This window comes from Cucurbita maxima, unplaced genomic scaffold (genome assembly GCF_002738345.1).
Source record: "Cucurbita maxima cultivar Rimu unplaced genomic scaffold, Cmax_1.0 Cma_Scf00049, whole genome shotgun sequence".
Lineage (NCBI taxonomy): Eukaryota > Viridiplantae > Streptophyta > Magnoliopsida > Cucurbitales > Cucurbitaceae > Cucurbita > Cucurbita maxima.
The window spans coordinates 471321-488339 of NW_019272065.1; the positions used below are offsets into that span (position 1 = coordinate 471321).

At 37.1% G+C, this 17019-nt stretch overlaps 3 protein-coding genes and 1 long non-coding RNA gene across 5 annotated transcripts; 1 reads left to right on the forward strand and 3 right to left on the reverse strand.

Annotated features, from left to right (window-relative positions):
• Nucleotides 1-303: 303 nt before the first annotated feature.
• Nucleotides 304-5271, reverse strand: LOC111471178. Its single transcript, XR_002715162.1, has 6 exons — nucleotides 5218-5271; nucleotides 4356-4612; nucleotides 2883-3003; nucleotides 1984-2226; nucleotides 1773-1885; nucleotides 304-984 (listed from the first exon to the last, which is right to left on the reverse strand). It is a non-coding gene; the product is annotated as an uncharacterized LOC111471178 (long non-coding RNA).
• A 751-nt stretch (nucleotides 5272-6022) lies between these two features.
• Nucleotides 6023-6758, forward strand: LOC111471177 (transcription factor TCP11-like). The gene has a single exon (XM_023116875.1). It carries the CDS (start codon nucleotides 6125-6127, stop codon nucleotides 6752-6754), a length of 630 nt encoding a protein of 209 aa, XP_022972643.1. The 5' UTR covers nucleotides 6023-6124; the 3' UTR covers nucleotides 6755-6758.
• A 165-nt stretch (nucleotides 6759-6923) lies between these two features.
• Nucleotides 6924-11076, reverse strand: LOC111471149. The gene is made up of 13 exons (XM_023116843.1): nucleotides 11065-11076; nucleotides 10649-10732; nucleotides 9994-10387; nucleotides 9759-9898; nucleotides 9095-9168; nucleotides 8964-9010; nucleotides 8795-8877; nucleotides 8620-8693; nucleotides 8485-8533; nucleotides 8075-8156; nucleotides 7709-7765; nucleotides 7487-7569; nucleotides 6924-7054 (listed from the first exon to the last, which is right to left on the reverse strand). Exons 1-12 carry the CDS (start codon nucleotides 11074-11076, stop codon nucleotides 7502-7504), a joined length of 1164 nt encoding a protein of 387 aa, XP_022972611.1. The 3' UTR covers nucleotides 6924-7054; nucleotides 7487-7501.
• A 1186-nt stretch (nucleotides 11077-12262) lies between these two features.
• On the reverse strand, nucleotides 12263-16155 carry LOC111471176 (probable serine/threonine-protein kinase PBL19). 2 transcript variants are annotated; one of them, XM_023116873.1, is made up of 5 exons: nucleotides 15570-16155; nucleotides 14686-15074; nucleotides 13603-13860; nucleotides 13402-13524; nucleotides 12263-13116 (listed from the first exon to the last, which is right to left on the reverse strand). In XM_023116873.1, the coding sequence occupies exons 1-5, from the start codon at nucleotides 15583-15585 to the stop codon at nucleotides 12601-12603; spliced, it is 1302 nt and encodes a 433-aa protein (XP_022972641.1). In that variant the 5' UTR covers nucleotides 15586-16155; the 3' UTR covers nucleotides 12263-12600. The 2 variants fall into 2 exon arrangements, with proteins under 2 accessions (XP_022972641.1, XP_022972642.1); XM_023116874.1 differs by lacking the exon at nucleotides 15570-16155 and adding an exon at nucleotides 15350-15532.
• Between the last annotated feature and the right edge of the window lie 864 nt (nucleotides 16156-17019).

The window sequence follows — 17019 nt, forward strand, 5'->3', positions numbered from 1 at the left end:
ATAGTTAGCTTGAAGTTAACTTTTACAAACCGTAACCTTGTCAGCCTAAACCCAAAAAAAAAACAGCATCCGCAATGCCCAAAACCGGAGCGAGATTGAGGAGCAAGAAAAACTCTTTTTTTCTCATTGGGGCAAGCCCACATGGCTATGGGAACAAGCACGAGCAATCTAGTGTCCGAGGCAATTGATCAAATGACAACTGAATTTATTAGATTAGCCGTCTATCCCAAAAGAAAATGGGATAATAGAAAGATCCATGTGGAAGAATATAAGAAAATAATTTTAAAATTTATTAAAGGTTTAAAAAATAAAAATAGAATAAATTTAGAGTGTATATAATTATATTATTATAGTTAGGGAAGCAGAAAAGAAAAGTGGAGATGCTATAAAAATGGGTCCAGCCATGTGGTAAGGCAGCATGAGTTGGTCTTTTTGGTCTTAGGAAAGGCGTTTAGAATGGATGGGTCTCCATCCATCCTTCACAATCCATACAATCATTTCACAATCCATCCTTGCCATGGCTCAAAGAATTGTGTTTCTTCTTCTTTTTCTCGAGCTTGATGGCGATTTCCCAGTCGGTATAGTGTTTTAGTCACCGAGTCATTGGTTGTTGCAGCATCGTTTAAGCTTGTACAAGGCTCGGTTCTTGTAACAACCCAAGCTCACCGCTAACAGATATTATCCGCTTTGGCCCATTACGTATCGCTATCAGTCTTATGATTTTAAAATACGTATGCTAGGAAGAGATTTCTACACTTATAAAGAATGTTTTATTCCCACATCCAACCGATGTGAGATCTCACGGTTCTTGAGCCTTTGCACCCTCTCTCTCTGAATAAATCAACCATGTTGCCTATTTACGACGAAGTCTTCTCTTTACAATCTTTGAGCCCAAATTGTAGTCTAATGATCTGTCTCTCATTCGGATCGAGAATGCCAAGGAGATTCCGAATGTGCCTTGACTTCAAAGTTTGCAGTTATTTCCTGTAATATATAATTCAGAATGCATTCTCAGATTATGGTAGAGAGAGCTAATTTATCATATGCCTAAATGAATCAACAAACTACATATCTAAGGGGGTTGATAAATCCCTGAATGTATCTATATGCATTTTGATAAATCCCTGAATGTATCTATATGCATTTTCTGTGATTCAATTATTGGATAGAAACCAGAACTATAATATATCTTCAAAGGACGCCAGCAAAGCAACTTATAATCATTATCCAGTGATGAACTGATACCAAAACTTGGCAACAGACAAATGATGGAACTGAGAAAGATGGATTTTTCAAATAATGGCAATACATCACTATGATCACCATTCCTGACATCATTATTCTCACATTTAAAACAGCTTCCCTGTCAGATGATAATTACTGTTAAAAAGTAAATTTCATTGGTAACCTAGCAAATCTGCATGGCTCTACAAGTGTTCCTTTTCTCATAGCAATATTTGTATATTTGTAAGAAGGTAGCGCTAGACTTATAACAACCAAACTCATTGATAGCAGATATTGTTCCTTTTCAATTTTTTCTTTCGGGCTTCCCCTTAAGATTTTTTAAAACGCGTCTGTTAGGGAGAAGTTTCCACACTCTTATAAATAGTATTTTGTTCTTCTCTCCAATCGATATGGATGCAAACTTTATAGAAGGTAAGAAACCAAAATCTTAGATTCATAAATCAGTATGTTTAAAGTCGTATCCTGTCCTTGTTCACTTTTATGTCCTATTTTATAGGTCAAAAGTAAAGAGAAGAAGTGAAAGATACCTGAAAAGTGGTATCATGGTCAGCCCATGCAGGTTGCTGCAATGAACACGAAATTCAGGACATAAAAAGTAACTTATCCAATCTCTCAACTGTAATTCCAACATTATTAAATCCTGTTAAAAGTTACTTTATCAAGCACGTATAACAAGCCTAATGAATTGAAGACATGAAAACTGAAAACACACAAACAATATAGCCTTCACATGCATACCTGGATTTGGACAATCAACTCAGACTCTTCTTGAACTGTTAAAAGCTTCTTTGTTTCAGGAGCCCACAAGAACAGTCGTAGAAGATTCTTAGGATCAAAATTTTTACTTGTTTTTCTCCGTGCATCTTCCCCAAAGAATTATAAGTCTCATGAATCATTGTTACGTGTTTTGGCACCCTTATCTTCTTAGACCGTCTATATTGCAGCCTGGTTGACTTTACAGTTCTCTCCTCGCTTAGAGAACTAATCAATGAATATATCCCAAAATGAGCAAGGTTATGGTTGCAATGAAATATCGTACCAAATGTGGCTATCCTAAATTGTACACGTAATATTAGAAAAATTAGAAATGCTCATTGTAATAGCCCAAGCCCACCGTTAGTGGATATTGTCCTCTTTCGGCTTTCCCTTTCGGACTTCCCCTCAAGATTTTTAAAACGCATATGCTAGGGAGAGGTTTCCACACCCTTATAAAGAATGTTTCGTTCTCCTTCCCAACTGATATGAGATCTCACATTCATTTAACCTACAGGAAAGAGGGTTGTAAGGAACCCATCTCGAATGGCTTCATTCTCCTCTCCAACCGATGTGGGATCTCACATTCATTTAACCTACAGGAAGGAGGGTCGTAGGAACCCAATCTTAAATGGGGCGGGCAACAAGGGAGGAAGCATGAGCAAGGAGATATTCCTCCCTGTTAGCTGAACATGTCCGAGGATGGGGCTTAAATTCCCCATCCCCATCTCAGCCCCACCCTGCCCTATTTGGACTCACCCACTAACGATCTGCAAAATGATTGTATTTACTCAATATGACAGAAATTATATAATTGATACGGATTTTCATCTTTATATTGATTGATAAGAATGGTGAGGAAAAGGAAGTTTAGTTCATCTTACGATGATAATAAACCAAGCCACTCAACCGATTGATGCAAGTTTCCAGACAAGATGCTCACGGTTGCTTTGGCTACCTTCGTCAATTCAAACACTCCTCAATCAACCTCCTATTTAGTGTCTTCTTCATAATGGGCATCAAATGAGCCATTAATTAGAATTCCCAAATGCAGTGGAGACGCAGGTACATATAAATACTTGCATATGCATAATCGTGTTGGAAAAAAACATGAATACAGACACCAGCACAGACATTATGGTTTTCTTAAAGATATAAAACTCTCGTTCTGTCGCGAATGGCTGTATGTTTTTCTAGGATGTACGCTCCTTCATTGCTGATAAAAAGTGTAATGTCTTACTTTCATTGAGCATACTCTCATGGAAAGATTACAATTCACAACTACATTGTTAGAACAATAAATGAGTGTACATCCAAATAAACATAACGCCATTCACGAAACAAGCGTCAATTGACTGGGTTTTTAAGAAAACCACAAAGTACCCCTATAATCCAATATGGTAACAGCCCAAGCCTACCGCTAGCAAATATTGTCCACTTTGGCCCATTACGTATCGCCGTCAGCCTCACGGTTTCAAAATACGTCTACTAGGGAGAGGTTTTCACATCCTTATAAAGAATGCTTTGTTCCCCTCTCCAACCGATGTGAGATCTCACAATCCACCCTCTTTGGGGCCAGCGTCCTAGATGGCACACCGCTCGGTGTCTGGCTTTGATACCATTTATAATATCCCAAGCCTACCGCTAGCATATATTGTCCGCTTTGACCCATTACGTATCGCCGTCAGCCTCATAGTTTTAAAATGTGTCTACTAGTGAGAGGTTTTCACACCCTTATAAAGAATGTTTGGTTCTCCTCTCCAAGTGACGTGGGATCTCACAAACATAAATATGCAGAGAACTCTAACCTGGGATGTTTTATCACGAAGTATTTGTAATTGAGGTCTACATTCACACTGCTGTTCTTGTGAAAGAAATGGGGTTGGAAAGTATCGAGCTGGAGTCGCTTGCTCACGTAACATAGAAACTGCAGGATTTCATAACAAACATGAACCTGAGTAGATGCGGCATTTTTACAAGCATTTGATGTATGGAGAAAGCTAATTTGGGAAAACTAAATGATAAAAGACATCAATATCGATTAATGATGAATATGATACAACTTTTGTAAGCTTTAAGCCAATTAGAAAACTATTTTCAAAATTTTCATGGTGTTTAAACTCTTCTCAAAGTCCTACATAGGCGCTTTCTGCATACTCCGCATTGCATAGCTAATGGGCACATTCGATTCACAAACAACATTCATAGTCATTTGAGGCACTATAAAATCCAAATAAGGAAAAACCCAACTCTAAATATTCTGAACAAAACTCTCTAAGCATCACATTTGTGCCAAACCAAACAGGAAAATCACACAAAGCAAAGAAATGAGCATAATATCAAACTGCAAATACTACCTGAAGAACAGGAGGAGGAGGAGGAAGAAGAACAGAAGAAGGATGAAGGACGCTTCTCGGTTCCTTTTGAAAGTCTCTTAGAACTGTTCACTGGTAATTTTCTCGCCGTTCAGTCTCTGTGAATGATCTGGGTCCTTATTTTCGGTGGATTCCTTCTGAGAAACTTGGTAAGCAATGGGTTCGTTCAGAGACTTATCAGTGGCTTCGCAGAGCAATTCACACCCCGAAACCGGGACAAGATTCTTTTCTTTTTCTTTCTTCTGCACTCTTTTTGATTCAAAGATTGGGGGAGTTCTTGACTCGCTGGGTTAGTTGATTGAAATGACTGAATGTAACAGATTAGGCCCTTTCAACTAAGAATCCAACGCCCAACAGTTTTCACGTCCAGGCCCAATAAATATTCATATCCTTCTGAAATTTACATGCGGGTTAAAGTAGGTCAAATCCGGCGGAGGGAAGAATGTTCTTTTTTTTTCATTTAGATAATCAAAGAACGAGCTACAATAATCCTAATATAGTGATGATTTATGCTTGGGATGCACATAATGATGTATATACTTCAACTCATATAACTTCAACTAAGATATGTTTAATTGAGTTCTTATTCTTCCTTAAATTTGTAGTACTTATTATTTTTATGACTAACATATTGCAGTTTGTGTAGAACTTATCAAACCAATAAAAGTTCGAAAAAATAACTAATTTGATCTATTTAGGCTGCATGTAGTCTGAGAAAAGCCAATTTCTTTTTGGCATCATATCTTGCTCACACTACCAACCATTTACATACTCCCAAACAACTTGTCTTGATCTTGGTGCTTCAGACTTCCACAACATCAATCATTTCGTCTCCTCATCTCACCTAATCGTTTGTCCTCTTCTCATTTGGTTGCTCGTCGATGCTTAGCTCTCTGATATGAATAAAAAAAAAAAAAACATCAATCATACAATATACTTCAATCACGATGTGAAGAAAAAGTTCTAAAAACTCTAAATTGTAATCCACCCAAAATTTATAACAATCAAACTTCACTCTTCTTCAATGTGGCATGCATTGAAACATCTTTTGATAATTTTGACAATTTTTTCTTCACATCGTCATTGAAATATATTATATGATTGATGTTTTTTTTTTTTTTGTTCATATCACTCTCTCTTGTACCTCATCCTTGGTAAGCTTAAATTGTGTTTCCCTCTTGGTTTTTAATCTGTCCCCACCCCCACGACTCTCTCTCTCTCTCTTCAATCTCATCTCCTTTCTTATACAAATTTCTCTTGGTGTAACTTCGAGTCTTTGCGAGTTCATCCCATACAAAGCGAACCTCTTCTTTCTGGATCTTAGTCAAGAAGATGCAGATAAAACGTCAATAGCTTACCAACAAATTCTAAGGTGGTTAGTAATGGTTGGTAATGAAATTGGATTTTGTAGGAGATTGGACTTAAGCCATTAGTTACTAAAAGAATCATTTAACTAATAGGGAATAGAACATAATAAGTGAACCCCACATCACACAGGCTGAAGCGAGAAACGAGAAGCCATGTGTCACAGTGATGCTTGTCCAAGTCACCATGCATCCCACTCTGATTATCCGACTCCACGACATGGGGAGCCAGTATTTATATTATTACCTCAGAACCCTAATATCCCCCCTTCGCCTTAGTCTCTGCCATTCTGATCGGAACCCTAACACCCTTCTAACATCAACAAGCACAAAATCCCCTTTTCATTTCTTCCTCTTCTGAAATCAAATCATCATACTATTTCAACTATGGTATCCGAAATCCTTCCCCACAAATTTCCCTCTTCCTCCGATCCCCATTCTCAGCCCACCGCTTCTCACTCACTCGCAGTCGACACTGATTCATCTCTGCCCAACACCACGCAACCCGTCGTCCATCGCAAATCCTCCACCGCTTTGTCCTCGTCCTCTTCGAGGGACCGCCACACCAAGGTCAACGGCCGAGGGCGCCGCGTCCGCATGCCGGCTCTCTGTGCCGCTCGCATCTTTCAGTTGACGTGCGAGCTTGGCCATCGTTCTGATGGCGAGACCATCGAGTGGCTTCTCCGTCAGGCTGAGCCCTCTATCATCGCAGCCACTGGTACTGGGACTGTTCCGGCTGCTCCGATCTCCACCGTTTCTCCGGTTATGGCCTCGTCTGCTCCGTCGGTTGCTTGTAGGGTTCAGCCGGTGGCAGTGGCTGCTGCTAGTGGGCAGGGAATGTTCGGGATGCCACCGCCGAGCTGCCGTTTGAATTTATGCCAGCCGGTCGGGATGGATTACTCTGCTGGCGGGGATGATTACCGGTACATGCCGTTCACTGCGCTTCTGTTGCAGCCGGCAACGGCGGACGAGGCGGAGGAGAGACATGAGGCGGAGGAAATCTTCAGAGAACAATAGAAAATTGAAATGATCAAACAGAACACAGACAGCAGTTTGAAATTGCAGTATGGAAATCTTACCCTTTTTCCAGCCCTTCTTCGTTCACCTTCCTCTCATTCTGGTTATGGCTGGAATTTGTAGAGGCATGAAGAAACTGTATAATCTTCTACTGCAATGGAAATTCGTCTTTTTTTTTTCTTTTTATTTAAATTTAAATATCTTCTCTGGCTAAACTGATTGAATGGACCCACCATTGTCCACCTGGTCTTACATCATATTCTCAGTGGGGCATGAAATGGGGACAGTTCAGGAACATTCCTGGCAATGGAAATTAATTATTTGAACTTTTTTTTGTCAACTAAAATAATTATTAAAATTTTGTAAAAAATGAACTTTCAGTTCAGGTTGGGATGAGTTTTGAAACCTCAAACACTCTTCATCAAAATATATCATCCATCCCTGTGAAATAACCCAGTCTTAAGGGAATTCATATAATTTTTCATAGAAATGCATGTGATCAAGAGCAATAATATTACATCTGTTGAGCTTGTAATTCAAGGGTTAACAAAGTGCAAGAAGCCAGCAAATTTTATTAATCTATGTAATGTAAAATTGTGAATATGATCCAGAGAAAGTCAGACCGAGTTTCTCAAAATAGTAAAAAAAAAATGGGGTCGCAGGTCTTCTCAAAATTTAAAGAAGACCACGACCACCAGTAAGGGGAAAAGCAGGAGAGAAGACGTAATGCACCTTTTGCTTAGAGTTTCAATGCTTGGATCCAAAAATCCACCATCTTCTCCTCTTTCTATAGTCATTTGATTGCACAGCTGCATCTGAGGAAACATCCGAGTGAATATAGAGCTGTGAGTTATGGAATTGAGGAAATTGAAGAAATGAACCTTACATATAACATATGAGTGATAAGTATCAGGCAGCTAAGTTCACTATGAATAGAAGACTAAAAATAGTTACCCCGTTGAGGATAGATTGAATTGTAATGCACCTCTGCCCAAAAGCTCAGGAAAATGACTGCATATTGCACACAGGAATAGTAAGTGAAGCTCTTTACAAACAAAATTACATACATGTAACATTGATTCACGTTCCTAAAGAAAGGTGGATTACAAAAGGAGGGAAGTCGAAAAAAAGTAAATGTTGGAAATCCCCCCTTTTTGATCCGAAAGAAGGGTTTTTTGTTTATTAGAAAGAGATACTGTTTCTCCAGTACACAGAATATAATAACACTGGAAAACAGAGCATGAATGAGTATTCACAGACCATTTTTCTTCAGTCAAATTTACGGAATTGCAAAGAAAAACGAGAGAGTTGAGTTCAGACCTTGTTTTTTCTTCTGGAAATTAGGGATGATCTCTATACAAGTTTCCTTGAAAGAAGCCATAACGAATATCTTAACGCCATACTGCAACATAAAACGGTCATCAGGGGACATTTTGCTTTACTCATAAATGACAAATTTCTCAAAACAATAAAGTAGAAAGGGGGAAGGAGGAATGGAGGGAGGAAACATATTCTCGTTTTGGGGGGTTGGGGAAGGAATGGACAGAGTTCTTATACGACATATGGAGGACATGATTTTTTTCATTTTCATATCAAGCTAGCTACTGTATTCAAGTAATTGACATGATTAGGGATCACTGCATGAACGAACAACAAATTTATTTTAAACTTCCAACACCATCTATAGAAAACACTTCAAAGCCGGAGACAAGGTGATGCGGTGACCGTACCCAATCTGCAGCTTCCTGTAGTGTTACATGATCACCCCATTCACCACTCCTGTAAACATTTCAAAATAAGAATTATCCAAATAAGATTAGAAAAGGAGGATGAAAAATGGTGAAATAAATAGAAGTTCAAAATACACGGACATCTTTTCCAAATAATCATCGTATCCCATGGGAACATATCCCTCATAAATCTCCCGGTGTGACTTGAGCTGGTATGGAAAAAAAAAAGACACATAGAAAACCATGTTAAGTAGTCAATTATATGTGAAAGATACAAGGTACTAAAGCTATGAGCAACAATGACAAAAACCTGATTCACAACATTTTCTCTCACCAACTTGTGGCGTTCAGATGTTCCAAATAGTTGATCTGATAAGGCACGGAACTGAGAATCGAAAATGATATGAGTATGTCAGGTAATCCAAACTGTTCAATTGTGACCAGAACCACATGCCTGAGAAACAACTGACCTGACGGTTTACCATCCCCTTTAACCTTGCGTTCAACAAAATCAAATACCTTCAACCTAGGATTGGAAAGGCAGTGGACAGACATAACAGTTAATACCCAAAATTCAATGTTGAACAAAAGAGAGTTTTTGAGATATTACCTATCCAGCAACCTTTGATGATCTGAAGTTACTTCATCAATTGGAGGAATCTCACCATTAGTTCTTGGGACATGCTGCACAATCACATGAGAAGTTTTAAGTCAACTTTGTAGTAGACAGACAAACCTATGGATAATACCATGCCACATACATATGTTAGCACAGATTAGAAAAGAACTAGAGATCAGCCTTTGAAAGCATATTGTTTGACAAGATTCCTTGGTTCTCGTCCAAACAATTAAATGAATAGAGAGCATGCTGGGAATCAAGAATCAGTAATAGCGGGAATGATCATGTCGATGGTTCACAGAGAAAACGTCTACCAAATGTTTATTCCAGTGCCCATTTCAGACTGACACATGCACGAATGATGTAAGAATAGTTCAAAATATCCCAAATTAATTCCGAAAAGGAAAAAAGAAAAGCACCTACGGAAATCATATCAAAATATTTCCCAATCAAGAGGAGAACAATTCCAAATTCTAACTAGATATAAAATATTCCTAGATGTCAGCAGTCACAAGTCCCTGCAAAGAAGCATGCTCCATACAAAGTCTGACATACAATGATCGGTCGAAGAGGGAATATTTTCATTATAATGAATCTATAATTTATTTCAACTACTACACCAAAATAAAAAAAATGTAATTATAGAAAATCTCACAGGCGCTGGAATCATTTGATCCATTTTCCAATCTACTTGATTCTCATGCCCGTAAGGACAGTAATTATCTTCATGACCTGGACTAGAACATGAACTAGAAGGCTCCATAGTTTCAACTTCATCTTCAACCGAATCATTTTCTGCAGATTGTAAAAAAAAAATTGTGCGCACTTGTAAGGATCATTATCACACATGTATAGGGAAAGAAGAATAAGATGGTTAGTATTGTAACAACCTGAACTGTAGTTTCTTGAGGACAGATTGTTCCAACCCAGCGCAAAATTAGATGTTTGGCAGGGCTCTTCTGCATTTGAACAGCCCGAGGCCTCTGCGATTTCTAATTGGGTAAACTCCTCCTGAAGAGTGTGTGCAATAATCTCATCGTTCTCCACGTGGTTAACTTCATTATTGCAACGATTTCCATGATAATAGTCATAGAAATTAACATCATGTTGTGCCATGTCATGAAAGTACTCGGTACTATAGGATGAGTCCCCATTGAAAAAACGAAGACCCCACCTACTGGCATCGGAATTATAATCGTTCATAACTATCTTCTCGTCACAACTACTCAAGTAATGGTAGTTTCTCCTCCAGAGAAGTAGCTGTTTGACAAGTTTGCAAAATGCCTAACCCAACAACTCCTACCTACGAGGAAAATGATGAACTACTAGATTACAAGCACGAAACGAGATCAATAATCAATAATCAATAATCAATAGAACATCAAGTTCTCGTGGATATTTCGAAACTTCCTTCAAACTGTACCTTCTAACATCCAAGTCTTATAAACAAAAATCAAATACGAAACATATTTTGATTTTGATCTAAACGAGAAACGCCTCTATACATTTATAACTTCGAATGCGGATAAAAAAAACCATACAAACCAATCCAAAGCTTTCAAGAGTGGATAAATCAAAATCAAACAAACAACAGAACTCGTATAAACAACAACAAGGATATAACGGCAACTGAAAAACGAACAGAAGAACGATTAAAGAACCAAAGCACTTGGTCAAAGAAAATAGGAACCTTAAGACAACGGCGGATTGGATCAACGAATCAGTTGCATATCAGAAAGTGAAAATATGACATTAAGCATAAAAACAAGCACTGACCTCCAGTTCAATCAAAGGTGAGAGCGATCAACGAGGTTTAAGAATGAAGTTTCTTATCGAAGAAATGTTGAGAAAGCAGAAAAGTTGCGGAGAACTGCACATTTAAAGAAGCGTACGGATGCAATAGATGACGACGACAAAATTTTACAGTTACTGTGCGGTTAATGCGTTGTGAAATTACCAACGTTCAGCCACATGTCTATAAATTCTATATTTTATTATGTTATTTATTTTTTATTTTTTAGCACAAAAATTAGTATAAACTATGCGCACTAAATCTTTTTAATTACCATGTGTCGGTACAAACATTTCAACGGTTAGATCGTAATTTTAGTTACCATATGTTATCTAAGAATAATTAAAAATTTCAGAAGAAATTAAGAAAAATAATTAAAATATTAAACAATTCAACTAAATAATGTAAATGAGTTGGATGATGTCTCACATTTATAAAATCGATTACACCCACAAGCAGGATGTCCATGGTTTGGGTTGAAGGATTTTTTTTTTACTCAACCAAAAGTTCGGGTTGGTTGGATTGGCATGAACTTGAACGTGAATCTCATTAGACTAGTACCACTCTTGCAAACCCATTAATACGGGAGTATTCTTGATATGTTCTATATATTTTTATTTGGCTTGGGTCAACTCGAAGTCCTTGTCCCACGAACCGAATCGATTCAGTTCGAGTTCAGAAAAATGAACCCAACCCTACTCGAAAGTTCATGCTTGGTTTAGGTTGTCGTGTTATCGGATAGGGTTTAGGTTTTGTACACCCTAAACGTTACACATTCTCTTTATCAACGAATACGACTCAGATTAATTGCATCCCAACCTGAAAAGGATAAAATGGGTATATTTAAAAATTATCTTCCATTTATATAAATTCTTGATTATAGGTGTTGCCACTCAAGTAAAGAAAAAAAAAAAACAAAATAAAATGCAATTTGAAGCATTTATTGGTTCCCAATACATTATTTTCATACTATGACGTGGCAATGACAAAGAAATTGATTCTTGGAAGTTTTGCCATGGTTAAAAATTATTTTAAAAATGATTATTTATTATTTTATCATTTATTGTAATTCATGTGAATAATATTTTAATGTCATCTTGTACGCTAGCCATCGCTATTTTTCAAAAAATATAATTTCGATTTTAATATTCTATTACAGAAATTAAACTAATTTTGATTAAAATAAAATATTCAAAAAAGTAAAATTGAAATGGTCACTCCAGGTCAATTTAGTAAATTAGTCTCGTCTATATTTTGAGTATATCAGTAGTATAATGAATATAAGTGTATTATTTTATTATTATTTTGAGTATATCAATAATATAAGATATCGAAATTGAATAACATTCATTTGAAAAACGAACAAAAACAAAAGTATTATTATGTATATTGTGATGTTAAATATGACTTTACAATTAGTCAGCCTCTGAGTCACAGATGCTTACATGATGTTCTTCAAAAGCCAAGAGAAAGCAAGCGGACTGTCTAAACAATAAAACGCCTTCACTGCTAACAACTATGATAAGCTTATCAACTTGTTCAAACAAGAAAAAGAAGAACAGAAGGGGAAAAAATGGATTTAGTGCATGGAAATGCAGCTGTTCTAGCCACTTTTATCTGCACAAAAACAGAAGCATATGTTACAGGATTATCATCTACCTGGCACTTGAAATCGATCGGCCAAACTCGTTAACTTTTACTTCAATCAGCACGTTCTCAAAAGCTTCGGTGCCGATAAACACGAAAACCAGCCATAGTCTCTACGTCGAGAATCTATGGTTTTTCTATCATTCCATGGTTCGGCAGGCTTGGGAGTTTTTGATGATGTAAGAGTTTCCAAGGGAGCTTGAGAGTTTCCCGTTTCTGTCCATGCTTCTGCAATCTGGCTAACCATTTCCAAAATATTGCTCATCTTTGGACGATTCTTCGGATTTCGAACAAGGCAACGGTTCGCTACATTCGACAGCTTATATGCAGATTTGATGTGTGATTTCCCCTTCAGCTTCGGATCCAGTATTAGCTGGAACTTCTTTGTGTCTGACAGATATGGCCTTACCCATTCTAAAAGCTTCTGCTCGCTCTTTGGACGGTTTCGGTCTATGGGGACCCTACCAGTTATGAGTTCATATAGGAAGACCCCATAGCTCCATACGTCAGTCTTGGATGTGAGACGTCCAGTCTGAACATACTCAGGAGCTGCATATCCCATTGTTCCTACAATCTGGTGTGCATTGTGGTCATATTTATTGAGTGCTAAGAAAACACAAAAAGTTCTAAACAAAACTACAGCATTATGATTCTTGTCAAAAGCCAAAGCTGACCTCTACAATGACAATCCTATTAAGCACCGAGGTACGAGTTCAAGACAGTGCAGCATAAAAAATAGCTCACGAGCGTGTCAGATTTTTATCTGTGTGTGCGCTCATGAGCGTGTTTGGTTTTTGTGGTCGGAATGAGCAGTATTTGATTTATATTAAGTAAAGGGGGTGGTACTATTTGAGCATACCGCTGTGGAGACATGAGTAAACCCTTCTGGAGGTCCTAGCCTGGCGAGTCCGAAGTCCGATAGCTTCGCATTCCATTGTTCATCCAGAAGAATGTTCGAAGATTTGAAATCCCGGAAGATTATCTGTAAAATTTTTCAGGGAATAAAGATACATGACCCAAAAGCCCAGGAAAAGTTGCTTACACAAAGGAAGAAAAGTACCTGAACATCTAATTCTTCATGAAGATATGTTAGTCCGCGAGCAGTATCCCGGGCAATTCTTAATCTCATGGCCCAGGAAAGAGTTGTCTCTCGACTCGATAAATGGTCCAACACGCTTCCATTAGCCAAAAACTCATAAACCAGTAGACGCTGTATTCCTCTTTCGTCGTCGTCAGCACAGTAGCCAACCAATTTAACAAGGTTTGGATGTTCAGCAAATCCAAGAAAATTCACTTCTGTCACCCACTCCTTGTGACCCTGCAAACAAGAGGGCAGACATTCAATATGCAAACAACTAATCCTTGGATGATTTCTTGTGATCATGCAAAATGAAAATCACAATCACAATGAAGAAGTTTAACGGCCCAAGCCCACTACTAGTAGATATTATCTGTTTTGTCCCATTACGTATCGCGGTCAACTTCACGGTTTTAAAATGCGTCTACTAGGGAGAGGCTTCCCCACCCTTATAAAGAATGTTTCGTTCCCCTCTCAAATCAATATGGGACCTCACAATCCACCTCTTTTGAGGCCCATTGTCCTTGTTGGCACACCGCTTGGAGCCTAGCTCTGATACCATTTGTAATAGCCCAAGCCACCGCTAGTAGATATTGTCTACTTTGGCCCATTACGTATCGTGTCAACCTCACAATTTTAAAATGTGTCTACTAGGGAAATGTTTCCATATCCGACCTCACAAGAAGATTATAATATGTCATTAGTGTATTTTCTATAATCAATTCAAAAGTAGCATGTAGCTGTTCGCCATACAACAGTTTGGTTTAGAACATACATTTGCCAAGGTAGTGTATGAAAGCCATATATGATGCATTCAGTAATGACGATTGTTTCATGTAAGTTATACTCATTACGACTTACACATGAATACAAGAATACACTATATCTTCCATGAAAGTATGCAAAAAAACTCTATAAAACCCACCAATATTCTTTATCTTCCCTGGAATTGCTAATGCACTTTGCTCAATAAGATATTTTCAAATGAAAAAGAAAGTTAAGTTAGCCTTAACCTTTGATCAAGACTAAAGCTTGCTACTTAATTTCACAAGACAGAAAGCTTGCCTGCAATCCTCTTTTACCAAGCTGTTTGACAGCAACTTTTATTTTTTGAGATGGATCGTCTGCACTCTTGATTAACCCTCTATAAACGCATCCAAAACCACCTTCTCCGACCATAAAAGTTCGACTGAAATTTTTAGTAGCTGATTTGAGATCGGACACAGTAAAGACTCGGAGGTTGCTAGCTCTTTCAGACATGCTTTGTATATAATTTCTCCTTGAGGATTCTGAGCTACTGTTAGAAACATTTTGTGAATTAAGTTCAGAACCAGATCTACCAGCTTCAGCCTCAGTGTTCGTGGAATTAGTGGACATAACCGGTGTCGTATTCGAGTTCATTGGTTTATCCCTCTTGTCACAAATACAAAGTGAGAAAAACCAACGCATGCCTCCTGAAATCAAAACAATGACTCTTCAGGTACTGATCTAAAAGTAGCTCAGAATCAATCTGGATATCAAACAGGAAAAATCAACTACAAGTCAAAGGAAAGGATTAAGAGAACATAACAAAATGTTCAACAATCCAAGCCAAGCCTTGATTTCCAATTTCAACAATGCTTCAAGCACTAAAATACCCACAAACTAAATCACCATCTAATTGGAAGAATTGTCTACAATTCTCCCAGTAATAAAGAAAACAGAGTCCACCGAATTCCAGTTCCTGCACCTGCTTCAAGTTTCTACTGTCCATGATAATCCAAATGACAAACCAGTTCAACGCCCAAGAAAATAATCAATTAAGAAAACAACACTTCTATTCAAATCGGTCCATCTGTTATAACAAAAAGAAATACGCGTCTAAACAGAACATGTGAAGATATTAAAAAAGAGAACAGCACCACAGATTAATAACAAAAAGAAAAAAGATCAGAATCTGAGAATGGAACCTTTTACGCTTTTCATAGGATTGCAAGAACCATGAATTCAAGCTAATTAGCAATTCTGGAAGAAACCCCAGGGGGAAAAATGCCCAAATAACGTAGAAAACTGTGGAACGATAGAAGACGGACTCGGCAATGTTTTGAGAGTCTTCACACGGCAGCTACAAGTCAATTGGTCAGGTCAGCTAACGAACCGAGATTAACGAACGGGCAATCTGATTCTACGGTGCATAATATCGTTTCAATAGCAAGTGATTGGTTCGAGAACTAGAATTAACAGATGAAAACGACAATCTTAATTTAAGAAATGAAGAATGGCAGGGAAAGTTGAAGGCGAGGAGTTGAGAAACATGGGCAAAGTCAATAGATGAGGTTCGTGGAAAGAACTCACTGGGAAGCGATAGCAATTCTTAGGGCCCGCCATGGCTGCAAATGGGGTCCTCTAGAACCAGAATTGAAGCCACGGAAGGAGCCAGGCAACTGCTTCACCAACCCCGAAGCCAAAAATTTCCTTACCTTTTCGCCATTTTTTGAAGTAATGTGAACATGGATGGGATTGAAGTGGATTCCATCTTCGGCCGTGATCTTTCCCTCTCTGCAACTCTGTCAATGCTCCACTTAGCCTCCGAGATTTTGGTAGTTTTAGAAATCTTGTTTAGTTTTAACAAATTTATTATAAAATAATTATTTTAAATTATATATTGTTAGTAACTTTGTTTAAAATAAATTATTTGATTAAGATATATAAAAATGCTTGTTATAAAAAATTAAAAAAAAAAGTAATTTTTTATAACTTCGATGTTGATATTACGAGAATAGATGTCAAAAATATATGAAAAAGGATAGATTTGGAATTTTAAAATGTTAGTGAGATAAAATAGTAATTTTATAGGGAAACTTAATTCAAAAGCTAATATTAGCTTGATTTTAAATAAAATAAATTGAACATGATTAAAAATAATCAAGATTTTTTTAAAAAATATTTAAATAGATTGGGTTCGATTAAAAAAAGTGTTCACATTTTATTAGTTATTTAAATTTTCAAGTTTGTCTCATTTTTGTTTTACCGTTTTTTTTTTTTTTTTTGTTAAATTATAATTTTGGTGATAGTTTAAGTTTTATTTCATATTACTTATTATAATTTTAAATATTTAAAATGAGTAAATGATTCCTCTGGTTAGCTTATTGTTAAATTTCTAACAAAAATGGACTTTTATGGGTAAATTATTATTATTAAATTAATTCATATCGTATAAAATAATTATAATTATAAGATTTGCTAAAAGTAATTCATTCAATTTCAACCTAAATCAATTAATGCACCTATTTAAAAAAGCTAACGATTATTTAGAAAAAATATGCACCTGTACTTTATTGAGAATTATTGGGAGTGAGTCACAAGTTGGTTAATTTAATAGAAGATCATAAATTTATAAATGAGGAATACTATTTTTAT

Bases quoted from the DNA above. Each gene is read 5' to 3' on its own strand.
- LOC111471177 (XM_023116875.1), top strand. From the start codon at position 6,125: ATGGTATCCGAAATCCTTCCCCACAAATTTCCCTCTTCCTCCGATCCC.
- LOC111471149 (XM_023116843.1), bottom strand. The intron at 9,011-9,094 runs GTAATATCTCAA...TTCCAATCCTAG, and splicing joins CATCAAAGGTTGCTGGATAG to GTTGAAGGTATTTGATTTTG. The intron at 7,570-7,708 runs GTAACTATTTTT...ATGTTTCCTCAG, and splicing joins TTCAATCTATCCTCAACGGG to ATGCAGCTGTGCAATCAAAT.
- LOC111471176 (XM_023116873.1), bottom strand. The intron at 13,525-13,602 runs GTACTTTTCTTC...AAAATTTTACAG, and splicing joins ATGAAGAATTAGATGTTCAG to ATAATCTTCCGGGATTTCAA. The intron at 13,117-13,401 runs GTATGCTCAAAT...AATGCACACCAG, and splicing joins TTACTCATGTCTCCACAGCG to ATTGTAGGAACAATGGGATA.